Below are 14,835 nucleotides of genomic sequence, written 5' to 3'. Positions count from 1 at the left end.
AAAGATGTTTACAAACAGCAAGCACAGTTTCACCATGTTAGAACCACACACAATACTTCTTATTGTTCCTCCATGAAATCTTTTGTAAAGATGAACCCCAATTGTTACAGCTATTTACTGATTATATTCTCCTTCTAAAAATCAGTTCGTATACCACCCTAATTATCTGACATAAAGCCATAACAGAGTGTTTTTTAAACCATGAGGGAACATTCTTTTTGAACTAGTAATACATGAGGATTATGCCTTAAAGATAACAGTTAGATATAAAAACTAGTTGTATCTAGAGCAAAATCTGAAGTCACTTTACGTATACCAGGTTTTCTGTTGATGAGAGGAGTTTACAGCTGAGCACAATTTCAGAAGAAAAGCATTTTCGTATTATAGCATGCCTTTCTTCCTGACAGCATACTCTGTTCAAATCCAATGTAAACAGTTATCACCTACAACGCTTTCCTCTGAGTAAATTTAAAGGGTTTTGGGGGCGGTGGATTTTGTTTGTTTGTTTTACTTTTCTGAGTTGTTGCCTTTGCTGCCTTCTTCAGTCTTGTTGCCTTTGCTGCTTTCAATAGCCTTTTTAGATTCATCCTTCTCATCTGGTTTTGCCTGTTCTTTCTGACTTTTTTCCTGCTCCTCTTGAACATTCTTTTCATCTAAAACAATAGAGCCAGTATATTTAGTAATGGTTTTCCAATATTTTAAAGTATTCTTTGCTTTATATTTTTTTAAAAGATAACACCAATAAAACTTGAAGGTATAAGTAAGGTATCCTGTGAAGAAATAAAATAAAAAATGCACATAAAAATCAAAGATTTGGTTCAGCCATGAAGCATATTTCTGATCAGAAATATTCTGAATGAGAATAATTATAATGCATTTAGACCAAATCCTAATCTCACCTTTGACATTAAGTCTACAACCAAGCAGCAACTTCTGATGTTTCTTCAGTTACATGGTGTTCACTGATTTTTATATTTAATTCTGGTTTTGTTTTCAAGAAAATAAGCATTAGTCAAATATTTTAGATGTCATTCAAAACAAAAAAATCTGTCCAATCTATTTTCTTTTTATTCTTCTTGTGCTCTAAACAAACAGTCTGGCATGCAGCTGTTCCCATTTTTTTTTCCTGACACTGAAGAACAGCTCATATGCCCAAAAAAGTCTGTGCCCCTTCCCCCAAAAATACACCTAGTAAAAATTTCTAATTATGAATCTTGTCTTGTTTCTGTTCTAAAGTATCCAGCGACATTAAGTAAAACTGGACTGTTTTCTTTGCAAACGCTGGGATTATTCTTTCCTCTGCCACAGGCCCCAAACCCATCCACACACCGCGCAAATTCACCTTCTATAGCAGAAAATAACTATAGAAGCTATAAACAGGCACATATAGAGTAAATAGTTCATGCACTGGTGAAAGTTAAAAAAAAAAATGATAAAAAAAATATTTTTCTCTTGCCTTGAATAGGGTCTGACGTTTTTCCATCCTTATTTTTACAATCTGTTTTTTCTTCATTACTAAGTGACGTATCCACATGCTGAACTTTAGCTTTTGAAGGGCTGTCATCTGCATTAGGATCTAAACAAACATGCTTGAAATGTAGCACAATGGACATTATCTTGATAGAGGAGGGTTCTAAAACTGCACTTCAATTTCAACTAGCTCTGTTTCTGTGCACTATTAGTTACAAACATGAAGAATAATTTTATAAGCATTATTATGTGACAGCATATTAAATATGAACTACAAATTAATAACAAAGTTTTAAATATTTTATACCCTGGTTATAATTACATACATAAATTTCTTAAAAGATGTAAATACTATAAATATAGTAGAATGCCACATAGCCATGTGCAAAATTAGACACATTAAACAACAGGTTACAGTCCAGAAGCATAATTTGAATAGGATTCAACTTATTTCAAAACACCTTCCTAGATTCAAAATGGATATCTTTCCTCTTCAGAGTATGACACTGCTAATCTAGATCATTATAGAAATAATCTCATTACTTCCATTGAGCTATTTTAAGACACCATTTACATACTAATATACATTTAAATTAAGTACATTAGTTTTAAATCAAATCTTTATTTTTCATGCAGGTCTGAGAATGAGGGTCTCATAGCAATTTTTAGCCATTTCATAAAGTGGCATGCAATTGTACTGTCTGTCCATCTCGATGACATTGTACTGCAATGAATATTGAAAGATTAAACTGAGTGGAGAAGTCTTACAAATACCACGTTCCTACAATTTTGTGAGTATCAATGGCTAGTAAAACAGAAAGTTTTCTTCCACAGATAAGAACTGTAGCTGGGCTTTAAGAATTCTGTCTGGCTTTCTGGACTGCAAATTAAATACATGCACAGAGCTCCAACCTCCTCCTTTTGCCCAGTTCACCAAAATGCTCGTGAGTAGTTGGTGCTGCAAAGACTACAGCAGTTAACAGATAAAAATAAATCATAGGTAAAGGATCCTGAGAAGCCAAGGGGACTGGGATGGAAAGAGGGACAGAGAACAAAGCCATATAAACCAGGTCTCTCTAGCTATGTTGCACATGGAAGAACTTGTTCATCCATCAAATTTTCAATATAAACCGTACAAAATGCAGCTTAGCACATAAGCACACACTACACTTACTGACCAAATCTTTCAATTTGCCCTTAAATCTAACTGATTTAGATCAAAGGGAGTATACCCAAATTAGAAATGTACAATTTACATCCCACTGAGCACACTTACGTTCTTGACATCTCTTCCTCATTATTGGAGCATCTGTAACAACCTAAAAATAAAACCCATTTATGTTAGCTATTTTGTGGATAAAATTATTCTATAGGTATTTCATCAGAGTTAAATATTTATTTTTTTAAGGATATATTACCAGTAGTGTTAAACACATGTGTGCAAATCCCTGAATGGATATTCAAAAAGTCAGTAAGTGAGCTACCTGGACACTTATTTACCACAATTAAATTTTTGTTAGACCTAAAAAAAAAAAAGCTGGTTTCAGAAAATATAGCAGTAAAATTAAATGAGGTTATGCACACTCTATTTAAAAGTTCCTTAAATCAAGGATGGATTTGCTATGGATGTAGTGAAACTTCCTAGAAAAAAAAAAAACAGTCTACAAAATAAAGATGGAATTAATTATTTCTATATCCATGAACATACATGTCAAGTAAAATATACAGTCCTGAGTCAAGAAGAAATTTGAATTAATTAGGTCAAAAGAAAAAGTTGCTGCCAAGAGTCAGTTTTTCTCTTTAAGCAGAGGTTGAAAATGAAGGATATGTAGACAGACTGAATTAGATGATCTGAAATCTCTCCCTTCTAGAGCATTTGTTCTAGAAGAAAGACTTGATCTTCCAATATTTCCATACTTTTTTTTAATCAAAAAAAGGGTAGGATCAGTACAGGCTCTCATCCTTGAGCCTAGCTGTGATGGCATCACACTGAAAGAAACATGAGTCTTTTTTCAGATGGGCAGGACATAGCGAGCTTAAACACAATAACATTAAACACAATAAAACTCCACTTTGAAAAGAGACATAGCCTATGCACATTAAGTAGCATTAACAAGAGATCTGGTCAAGAGACACTACTTAACAAGCAGCTTGTTGACAGACATTGAAACTGATGGACAAAACAAATTTGATGTACATCATAAAGAACACTAAGCACCTGAGTAAGCTTGTCATGAATCACAGTGGTAAGGTACACCACAAGAAGAAACTCAGCCAATATCCTGCCCAGATAAAGGTGGTAAATACTTCTAAATACTACTGTGATATAAACATCAACAGAAAGCAGTATGAAGATATCTTCAGAAGAACATGCTTCTAAGGTTGCAGTTCCCCAAGAATTTAAGCTTATGGTGCTCCTGTGATCCCATGGCATTGCTGATAACCTCATATCCACCTGCAAATTCCCACACTTCCCTCTGTACTACCAGAATTTTTACTTGGCTCCTCTGAGAATTGCCAGAAGGTGCTAACAAAGCAGAAACTAATTCAGAAAAGTCATAAAGGTAGTTTCCTAGCAACAATGAAAAAAGTTATTTTACACGTATACACCACCAGCTGGGAATCTATTAAATATTAATACAGATATTTCGTGTTATTTGTGCACTCTGGAGTCATATGTCTGTAGACTCAGGTAGCATGAGTATTATTTCAGGCAAGAGAAATACTTATGACGGGAGTGACCAATGGGAAATGGCATCCAGAATAATCCTGGAAAAATTATTAGGACAACAAAAAGCACTTGTAATAAAGATTTAAAAAGCAAGATTTTCCTACCATCCAAAACAGATCTGCCCACCATAACAGAAATTACTTTCTTTGCTTTTTTAATAAATATAAAACTTCTGGAATTCTTAAAGAAATGTACCTTTATTTGTTTTCTTCCTTCTTTCTTCTCAATTGTTGATGCAACTTGCCTAACTTTTCTGTTCAGTTCAGAGCCTTTACCCTTAACTTCATCAGATTCTGCTATCTCAGGATAATGTTGCTTCTAGGAAATAAGGAAACGCAAATCCAGAAGTCACACTTTATCCTACACAACTCTTTCCAGATCTAGCACAGCTAATAATCATGGGAGATAAATCAACTTTTACATATACATAGCAGAACTTACTAAAATGATTATGTATAGAATCACAGAATAATTTAGGGGACAGAAGCCAAATCCTCTGCTCAAAACAGAGTTGATGACACTGAACGCTGAACTGGTTGCACAGGACTTTGTATACTTGGGTCTTAAAAACCACTGAATACAGGGATTCCCCCATCTCTCTGGGCAACCTGCTCCAATGCTTGACTGCCCTCACAGTGAAAAATTTCTTTCTTATGTCAAGTAGAAAACTCACCTGTTTGAATTTATGTTCCTGCCATATATATATAACTCCATAAAGGGCTTGATTCTGCCTCCTTAATAACCTCTCCTGAGGTATTGAAGGGCTACTATTACATCCCCTGACACTTTTTCTTCTCCAGCCTGAACAAGCCCAATTACTTTAGCCTCTCCTCACAGCACAAGTGCTTCAGCCCCCTGACCATCTTGGCAGCTCTCCACTGGACTTGCTCAATTTAATCAATAGCTTTCTTGTCTGCAGTAACACAAAAATGGACACAATATTCTACATATGGCCTAACAAGTATCAAGAACAGGGAAATAATCACTTCCTTTGATCTACTGGCTATATCTTTGTTAGTATAGCTCAGCTAGCTGTTCACCTTCATTGATGCCAAGGTACACTACTTATCTTTAGCTTGTTATCTACCAGGACCCCCAGCTCCTTTTCAGCAGAGCAAATTCCAGCCATTTAGTCTCCTGCCTTTTCCACTGCCTAGGGTTAATCCACCCCAGATGCATGACTTAAAAGCTATCCTTTTTGAATTATTATATTTTATAGTATTTAAGAATATAGCAGAGATGCAGTTAACAAACATAAGGTTCAGAATTGCAGGAAACAGTTCTAAGTAAACAAGAAATACAAGAGCTGAGAACATCAAAACTCAGCATATATATCTGAATTAATGACCAGAAACAGCATGATGTTTACAAAAGACATCATTGCGGATCCATCACAGTACAGCCAATAACAACACTAGCTCTAAAACTGCCTCAAAACGCTATAGCAATTCAACAACTTTCTATGACTTCAAGATACATGGGATATAGTACCAACTTTGAGCAGATATTTTATGTAAAGTATCAAAATACTTTTCAGAATATTGCTTTCTCAGTTTTGTTAAAGCCCACCCTAAACAAATAAATTCAGGCAAACATTCAAAGACTGGACAGCCTCATTTCTCTAAACATACTGAAAGAAAAAAATGTATTTAAACATTTGTGGGCCAACATGAGCCTTGCAAATTTCCATAAAACAGGCACGGAACTTACATGGCTTGTCCAGCCACAAAACTGGGAATAAAACTGTTTTTGTTTTTTTTTTTCCTGAATCCAAGTCACAGCCTCTATCCAATCCATATCACGTTCATTTATAAATATGTTCCTTTTAATCTAAAGCTTCTGAAAGACAGAGCAATTTCTTCATTGATCCAGTTCTTTAGGATAATATAAAATTTAATCAAAAACCTGCTTCTAGTCAATTTTAGCTGTAGATTTCATTTTTGTCATTACTGGTCAACCAAAACAGAATAAACTAAAAACTCAGTGTCAGCAATGGACAGGCATACACCTTATTGGTGAGAAGAATTTTAAATCCATTTATCACAGTTGCATGGTTGCAGTACAAACACACACATTTTCACAAAAGCTTACGTAACACCATAATTTTTTTTTTTTTAATTGTAATATGGCTAGTAAATTCTCTACTTAAATCATTACATTAAAAAAGAAAAAAACCCAGACAAACAAACCCCTTTACTCTAAAAACTTACCAGGTATGCCAGTCTATGCTTGGAACCACAAACATGCATAAACATGTTACTCAGTCCTGTTTTACAGTTGCACAGCTGACATTCATAGAGAAAAGGGAAATTGTCTTTCGATCTGTATTCAATTATATAATTAAGTCCTGTATTGATAAAAAAAAAAAAGTTAGGAAATTTGATGTTTGCTGAAACAAATAATCAGTGCTAGTTACAAAAGAGACATTAAAGGAAATAATTACTACTGCATGCCAAACACGTGACTCAAGACTTTTAGAACCATTAGTTATTTTGTCTTTTGGGTGTCTCCCTTAACACCAAAGGCACAAAACTGAATTTTTTTAAGATGCTTTATGTTTACCACATAGGACTTGACAATTATTTTTTTAAAATTATCTAAAAAAATAATAGCAACAATTCTTTTGTAACTATTTAGAAGGGAATGTATTTTAATATATGCCCTTGTAGTTACTTTCCTGTCCACTCCACTCTCCCTTCCCTCCACAGGATGGCCAGTTAAACTGCAAAGAACAGTAACAATCATTTAAGTCAAAGTTAACTTCTGTCATATCATCTTAGATTGTTTCTAGAGAATATTCTCAACATGTGGTATCTACCCTAATCAAAAATATTCCAGGCCAAATCCAATGATTTTTTAACTAAGACCAGTCATTTTTCATACCATACTATTGGGTACTCCGTGTAAACATAGTAAGATTTTATTACACATTATCTAATTTTACAATTTTTAAAAAAATTAATCATACTCTTTAAAGGTAAACATCACACAAGCAATTACAGTATTAAAAGCCCTCACCAAGTGCAGGTTCTGAATCTTTACATGTATTAAGCTGTTCTTCCAAGGTCTGTCCATGAAACTTCTCTGGCTCGGTTTGCACTGAAAGATAAAGTCAATTTTACATAGTCCCACATCATCCATCTATCAATCAATCTTCATGGTCTCAAGTCACATCAAAAAAACCCTCCAAAATGAAACAAACTCCTGAGTTTAACCTTTGGCCTAGAGAAAATATGCTGAGAAATTCACATTCAAGTGAATCCCTGCTCATACATGGCCCCACATCACAAATTAAGTCAGTTATTGAGAAACATTATCCCTCCCCAATCCTATTTTTACCCTTTTTATAGCATTTTGTTTGCAAATATTGTTTTAAGAATTATTACAAAATATTACTGCAGGTGGAAAATACAGTGAACAGAAATGAATTCCCAACTACCTGCTAAGGTCTAGACATCACTTGTAATACTGTACCTCAAAACATTTTATTTTTTCCCTTTTTTTTTTGCATTAAACAGTCTTACCATAATCAGGAAGTTTTACAGGTGTTTTCACTTGCTCCCCTGAGCCACTTGCTGTTTTAACTAAATAAAAAACAAACCAGAAGTGGAAATAAAATTGTAAGTACAGAAACCAATTTGGTACGATAATGGATTTTTTTTTTTACAGAAAACTCTTTGACCTTTTGTTGACATGAGAAAAATAAGCTATGTTTAGTTTTGAATGTGCTATGAGATTTTTTTGGAAAAAAATGGACAAAACACATTTACACCAAACAATAACGAAGTTATTTAATGTCAGGCAATTCAACGAAGCAGGCAGAGAAGACCACCAATCAAGCCACCAGTTAGCATACAACATGGGTTCAAACACACATCACAAAATTAAATTATTAAACAGTGGCTTAAATTGTAAGTAATTATGGCTGTATTTTAGTTTATATAGAAGACAACCTACACCAAGGTAAAAGCCTAGACTGATTCACTACAGTGCAAATATCTTTTATTCTACAATGAACAAAGCTTCATTTCATAAATTTCAGGGCTACTTTAATCCAATACATCACAGCAATTCAGTTTATATCCACTGAACCTGAGGTGCTTAAACTGCTGCCCCACATGCTGCCTGCCAGGGCACTTAACTCAGCCCATAAACCCTGCTGTCTTTTTCAAAAGGTCTGCAGTTATCCACTCCCTAATCAAATATTTTTTTCCATCCACATATGGCACGTGATAAGGCTGGGGCTGCAGAACCTTAAGAAAGGTAAGACAGAGATGACCACATAACATTATCTGCCACTGAGGAACCTGGAGAAAGAGAGACATCTGTATGAGATGAGATTCTGTGTGTTTCAGAGTGGAATGACAAGCACGCAAAGGAAACAAGTTGCTATCCCTTGAACAGGGGCTTAATGCGCTCGCTATAAGAAAACACCAAGAATAGGATTTCAGAAATTCAGAAAGCTCAGCATTTCACTACATGGAAATAAATAAATAAATCACTAGCAGTGCCTGAAACAACACCAGCTAAAGACAAATTTGAATTTTTGTCATCTCTTAAATGCCCCTCAACCCTGTTACCCTCCTGTTGCAAGTTATCTCTTACTAAAATATCAGATATTGCTAAGAAGTTGAACATAAGGCTTACAATAAACCCTAAATAGAAGGTGGGAGTCAGAAGTCTTCAACCTACACTACTGCATCAGAACGAGTCAGATATGCTTTGATTACACAGATAACCTTCACGAAAACTCTTCTTGAGTATTTAAGCTACAAACTACATTGTGTTAACAACTGATGAAGCTGCCAGCTTATTCCTGCCAACTAGATGTCACTTAATAATACCAGCTGCATTACCACCAACCTTCTGAAATTATCTTAACGAAAAGATCAGAAGAGTAAAAGAAAATAAATAAAGTGTTATGAAGATAAACCTACAAAGACTTTAATAACATGAATCATATTCTGGTCACTAGAACTCATTAAGTATTTTAGTGCCCAAACAATCCTTTAAAAAAAAAAAAAAAGAAATAAAAAGACGTAATGACTGTCTGCTGAGTCCTCTAACCATTGCAGGGCATCCATATTTCAGCAGCAGCCAGCTGCTAAATATTTAATCACTTAAATTTCCTTTACAGTCCATACAAAAATTCCCAGATTAGGTAGGTGCAATGACTATGTATAACTTGGGCCACAACTTTCAAACCAAACTCTAGGAGCAGTGCACTATAGAAACCTGTAAATACATTTTGGTGCATCATGAAATGGAAGTAGGAAAACAATTGTGAATATAGTTAGACTTTCATTCCTTCTGGAACTAGACCAGTTCATAAAGACTTGGGGAAGGTTTAATGATATATTAAACCTATTAAAAGTACTTTGCTTCAGCTAATTAAGATATTTTTAATAAGCTATTTTAAAAAATAAATATAAAGTATATACAGAAAAAAGTATTTCTACATGCTTTAAGAAGCATAGGTTTTTAAAATATATTTTAAATCTTAAAGGTCTCCAAGGTCTTGAATTCTTTAGGGTTTCTCAAAACTTTAATGTAGGTGACTTGTAGTATTATTGCTAGCACTTTCTAATAAACTTTGCATACCTCTTGCTCATATTATTGATTGATTTCTGTAGGATTAGATAGTTATGTCCTTAAAGAACATAAGACAGGTCTTAAAGCACAAGTCTTGACAAAGTCTTTTTCTTGTTTGTTTCATAAACAACTATGTTGGAGTGGGGAGAAAGGTGCATGTATAGAACAGAGTAGGAAGTAAAAAATCTTGCACTTACCGATGCCATGAGCTTTCAGTGCTTCTTCAACCTAAGTTACCAAGTCATCAACCAACAAAGAGGAAAGACATACACTTAAGATTCAAAAAATAACAATGCAAACATTTTATTATTTATAAAATAAGTTAGATTAACCCAACATCACAGATTCTCTCAGGTGAATAGATAATTACATGAAACTTGAAAGAAACATACATCTTTTTTCCTAGATTGTCTGTGATTTAAATAATTCCATTCTGCATTTAACAACAGCCACGTATTCTCATGTATTTTCTTTACTGATCCAGAATATGAGACACCAAGTTGTAACATTTTCTGATAGGACTAATGTACAAAACTATGTCCTACTTTATTGCAGTAAACAAAATAGTAAAGCAACAAAACTAGCTAAATATCTGAAATTGCACATTTTAATACCACATTAAAAAATAGATTCCAAACCCATATTCTACTGCTAAATAAATCTGTAAAATCTGACAACAGGTGCATTCAAGGACTGATCTTACCGTTTTGTGTTTGAATCCAAGGAAGTGAGTCCGCAAGTTTAATGCAGAGGCACACCGGATTTTGCAAATCTAGGTTAAAGAGAAGAAGTATCTCTGGGATTGCACCCAAACCGACAGAAAAAAACCACCACTGATATCAAAACAAAATAAATATGCTATCAAAATGTCAATACAGAAAAGTTCTACAAAATTACTATTCCTCCAAAGACAAACTAAACTAGCTTCTAGAACTTTTCTTTATGAGGCTCCAAGACCACCAAAATAGAGTGGAATGAAAAGCAATCTCCACGTCACCTAAAAATTTCAGATGTCTCCAGAACCCTGCAGCTATCTCATAGCATATTTTGGTGTGGATAAGTAAAGACAGAGCCAAGATCTTCCTGACACACTATTCACCACATCTGAACCAGAGGCACGCCATAATTGTAACAAGCCAGTACACCTGTCTAAGATGAGCCAGTTCTCCTCAGCCCTGCACCCACACTAACACACCTCCTCTGATCAGTTTGGGGCCTGCCTCACTCACACTCACATGAAGTTTTCCAGTCATTCCTGGTTTATGCCTAGGCCAGTTCAGAACAGGAGCAGATTAGGTTTAAAGTCATGTGAATGAACAAAGGCAGTCCAAATATTTTCTTCTCCTCTAAAAAACCAAAGATGCTTAAAAACAACAGCAATAAACCTGAGAACCAGATACATTAGAATTTATTTTTTTTTTCTGAACAGGAACTGTAGTTTAATCTTCCACTTTAAAAGAATGCCTTTACTTAGAAACATCCCCCAGGGGGAGGGGAACCTCAATCCATCCCACTTCTACCAGATTGATGTGAGCAATAGATGCCCAGAGCCTGGAGAGGCATCACAGGTCAGCAGGAGAGCACCAGAAGAGCAGCGCAAAGAATTCCAGCCACTCCAGCCAGTAAATCAGCTTCATCGGGGGCCCAGCTTAAATGCCTCTATGCAAACCCATGTACCACGGGGAATAAACAACAGGAGTCAGAGACGCGCGCACGCCTGCAAGGCTATGATCTTATTGGCATCAGGCAGATATGGTGGGATGGCTCCTATGATGGGAGTGTTGGAATGGAAGGATACAGGCTGTTTAGGAAGGACGGGCAGGGGAGATGAGGAGGGGGTGTCACCCTCTATGTCAGTGACCAGTGCATGGAGCTCCACCTGAGGATGGATGAGGAGCCAACCAAGGGCCTATGGGTCAGGATTAAAGGGAGGGCAGGGACAGGTGACATTATAGTGGGGGTCTGCTACAGGCCACCCGACCAGGAAGACCAAGTGGATGAACCCCTCTATAGACAGAAAGGAGCAGCCTCATGTCCACAAGTCCTGGTCCTCATGGGGGACTTCAACCACCTCAATATCTGTTGGATGGACGACATGGCAGGGCATAAACAATCCAGGATGTTGCTGGAATGTGTTGATGAGAAATTTCTTCTCCAAGTGATAGAGGAGCCAACGAGGAGAGGTGCTATGCTGGACCTTGTTCTCACCAACAAGGAGGGGCTGCTGGGGAATGTGAAGCTCTAGAGCAGCCTTAGCTGCAGCGACTGTGAAATGGTGGAGTTCAAGATCCTTAGGGCAGGGAGGAGGGCATACAGCAAGCTCGCTACCCTGAACTTCAGGAGAGCAGACTTTGGCCTATTCAGGGATCTGCTTGGTAGAGTACCATGGGATACAGCCCTGGAGGGAAGAGTGGCCCGAGAAACCTGGTTAATATTCAAGGGTCACCTCTTCCACACTCAGGAGTGATGCACCCCAGCAAAGAGGAAGTCAGGCAAAAATGCCAGGAGATCTGCGTGGACGAACAAGGAGCTCCTGGACAAACTCAAACACAGAAAGGAAGCCTACAGAGGGTGGAAGCAAGGACAGGTAGCCTGGGAAGAACACAAAGAAATTGTCCGAGCAGCAGGAGGTGATTGGTGACAGCAAACCTGGCTTCACTAAGGGCAAATCATGCCTGACAAATTTGGTGGCCTTTTACGATGGGGTTACAGAGTTGGTGGATAAGGGAAGAGCAACTGATGTCGTCTACCTGGATTTGTGCAAAGCATTTGACACTGTCCTGCACGACATCCTTGTCTCTAAATGAGAGAGACATGGATTTGATGGATGGACCACTCGGTGGGTAAGGAATTGGCTGGACTGTCGCACTCAAAGACTTGTGGTCAATGGCTCGATGTCCAAGTGGAGAGCAGTGACGAGTGGCATTCCTCAGGGGTCAGTATTGGGACCGGAGCTGTTTAACATCTTTGTCAGTGACATGGGACAGTGGGATTGAGTGCACCCTCAGCCAGTCTGCCAACGACACCAAGCTGTGTGGTGCGGTTGACACGCTGGAGGAAAGGGATGCCATCCAGAAGGACCTTGACAGGCTTGAGAGGTGGGCCCATGCAAACCTCATGAAGTTTAACAAGGCCAAGTGCAAGGTCCTGCACATGGGTCGGGGCAATCTCAAGCACAAAAACAGGCTGGGCCATGAGTGGCTTGAGAGCAGCCCTGCAGAGAAGGACCTGGGGATGTTGGTTGATGAGAAGCAAAACGTGACCCAGCAATGTGCGCTTGCAGCCCAGAAAGCCAAGTGTATCCTGGGCTGCATCAAAAGAAGCGTAGCCAGCAGGTCGAGGGAGGGGATTCTTCCCCTCCACTCTGCTCTGGTGAGACCCCACCTGGAGTACTGCATTCAGTTGTGGGGCCCCAACATAAGAAGGACACGGACCTGTTGGAGCGAGTCCAGTGGAAGGCCACAAAGATGGTCAGAGGGATGGAGCACCTCTCCTACAAAGACAGGCTGAGAGAGTTGGGGTTGTTCAGCCTGCAGAAGAGAAGGCTCCAGGGAGACCTTATAGCAGCCTGTCAGTACCTAAAGGGGGCCTACGTTAAAGATGGGGAGGGACTCTTTATCAGGGAGTGTAGTGATAGGACGAGGAGTGTTTTAAACTGAAAGAGAGTAGATTTAGATTAGATGGAAGGAAGAAGTTCTTCAGTGTGAGGATGATGAGGCACTGGAACACGTTGCCCAGAGAAGTTGTGGATGCCCCATCCCTGGAAGCGTTCAAGGTCAGGTTGGATGGGGCTTTGAGCAACCTGGTCCAGTGGAAGGTGTCCCTGCCTATGGCACGGGGGTTGGAACTAGATGACCTGTAAGGTCCCTTCCAACCCAAACCATTGTATGATGATATTACTGAAGTTATTCATTTTAATAAGTTGGTTCCTGACACACATTCAAGGCAAACATGACAAAGCAAAGTAAGTTCAGTGCTATTTATCAATTTTGCTCAAGAGGAAAAAAAAATATTCACATTTGTTTTAGTCCAACCGTGTTCTACCAAAATTATTTTGTATTAGTTAAAATTTTCAGTAAGGAATACTTACATTGCAGTAGTAAGCGTTTACTTCCCTCTGTATCTCAGTTTCAGGGTCCATACTTGGTCTTTAGATGAGAAGGAAACTCTAGGCAAATTGCAAAAAGATTGCAAGCTACTGTTTCAGCTTCACAAGACCATTCACGTTCTTGTTCCACCTATTTAAGGGTCACGCGTGTTCCAATTTTAATTTGCGCCCCACCTTCGGTCACATTCAACCTTTAAACCTCTCGGCTCACGATCACATCTTTAACTCGAGACCACAAGTACAGCACGGAAAGCGACAATTATTCTCCAAGAGTTTCCCTCAGGAAACACAACGCCACCAGAAGATTACGCACGCCCCGAAACAAAACTAAACTATTTCAAGCTTCCCCCTTCTTTCCTGGGATCCAAACGCGCGCATGGGCTGGGGACAGATGACACGCAGCGGCAACAGCCAGGCAGGCAGAACCCACAGAACACGACGGGGGCTTTTGTGAAAGAAAAGCCCGCTCCCACTCCGGACCGCGAACGGAGGCGCCGAGAAAGCGAGCCGGCCCGCGGGGCCGACCCAGCCCGACGCGGGGACGTGGCCTTGCCGACACTTCCAGCTCGTAGCCGGGGAGGGGACGGACACCTGCTCCCGGCAAGGAGCCGGGGAAACCGCCGGGCCGCCGCTGCACCCGACTCTACCCCAGCCCGGGAGCGGGCAGCACCCGAGGGAACCGGCACTCCCCGGCACCGCACCGGCTCCTTCCCACCGACCCAACTGCGGGGCGACTCTCCGCCGCCGCGGGACTCCCCGCTCCCCCTCAGGCAACCGCGGAGAGGAGAGGACTGAGGGGAGAGCTAAGGCGCGCGCCGCCCGCCCTCCCTCCCGCTCCCAACCGCCGCCGCCGCCGGCGGGGCCCGGGGCGCCCCGGTCGGGCAGGAACTGCGTCACGCCAGGCGCGGAAGGGACGCGGGGGAACCCGGCCGGC

General features: G+C 39.3%; 1 protein-coding gene across 4 annotated transcripts in view; it reads right to left on the bottom strand.

Moving 5' to 3' along the window:
* LOC142028874 (uncharacterized) overlaps positions 1–14,835 on the bottom strand; it is a 28,124-nt gene that overhangs the window by 12,761 nt on the left and 528 nt on the right. For 2 of the 4 annotated variants that reach the window (XM_075022804.1, XM_075022803.1), the window contains exons 2-11: positions 13,884–13,961; positions 10,497–10,565; positions 9,991–10,021; positions 7,726–7,785; positions 7,220–7,300; positions 6,412–6,548; positions 4,397–4,519; positions 2,747–2,789; positions 1,457–1,576; positions 512–653 (exon numbers count right to left, since the gene is read on the bottom strand). In XM_075022804.1, the coding sequence (XP_074878905.1) occupies positions 512–653; positions 1,457–1,576; positions 2,747–2,789; positions 4,397–4,519; positions 6,412–6,548; positions 7,220–7,300; positions 7,726–7,785; positions 9,991–10,021; positions 10,497–10,565; positions 13,884–13,934 (857 nt within the window). In that variant the 5' untranslated portion in view covers positions 13,935–13,961. Of the gene's footprint in view, positions 1–511; positions 654–1,456; positions 1,577–2,746; positions 2,790–4,396; positions 4,520–6,411; positions 6,549–7,219; positions 7,301–7,725; positions 7,786–9,990; positions 10,022–10,496; positions 10,566–13,883; positions 14,777–14,835 lie in introns of those variants that run through there. The other 2 variants (XM_075022806.1, XM_075022802.1) reach the window with 2 other exon arrangements.

The sequence above is a fragment of the Buteo buteo genome, chromosome 3, assembly GCF_964188355.1.
Source record: "Buteo buteo chromosome 3, bButBut1.hap1.1, whole genome shotgun sequence".
In the NCBI taxonomy this organism is placed as follows: domain Eukaryota; kingdom Metazoa; phylum Chordata; class Aves; order Accipitriformes; family Accipitridae; genus Buteo; species Buteo buteo.
The sequence above is the reverse complement of the archived record's forward strand: the minus strand, read 5'-3'. Positions and strand labels throughout refer to the sequence as shown.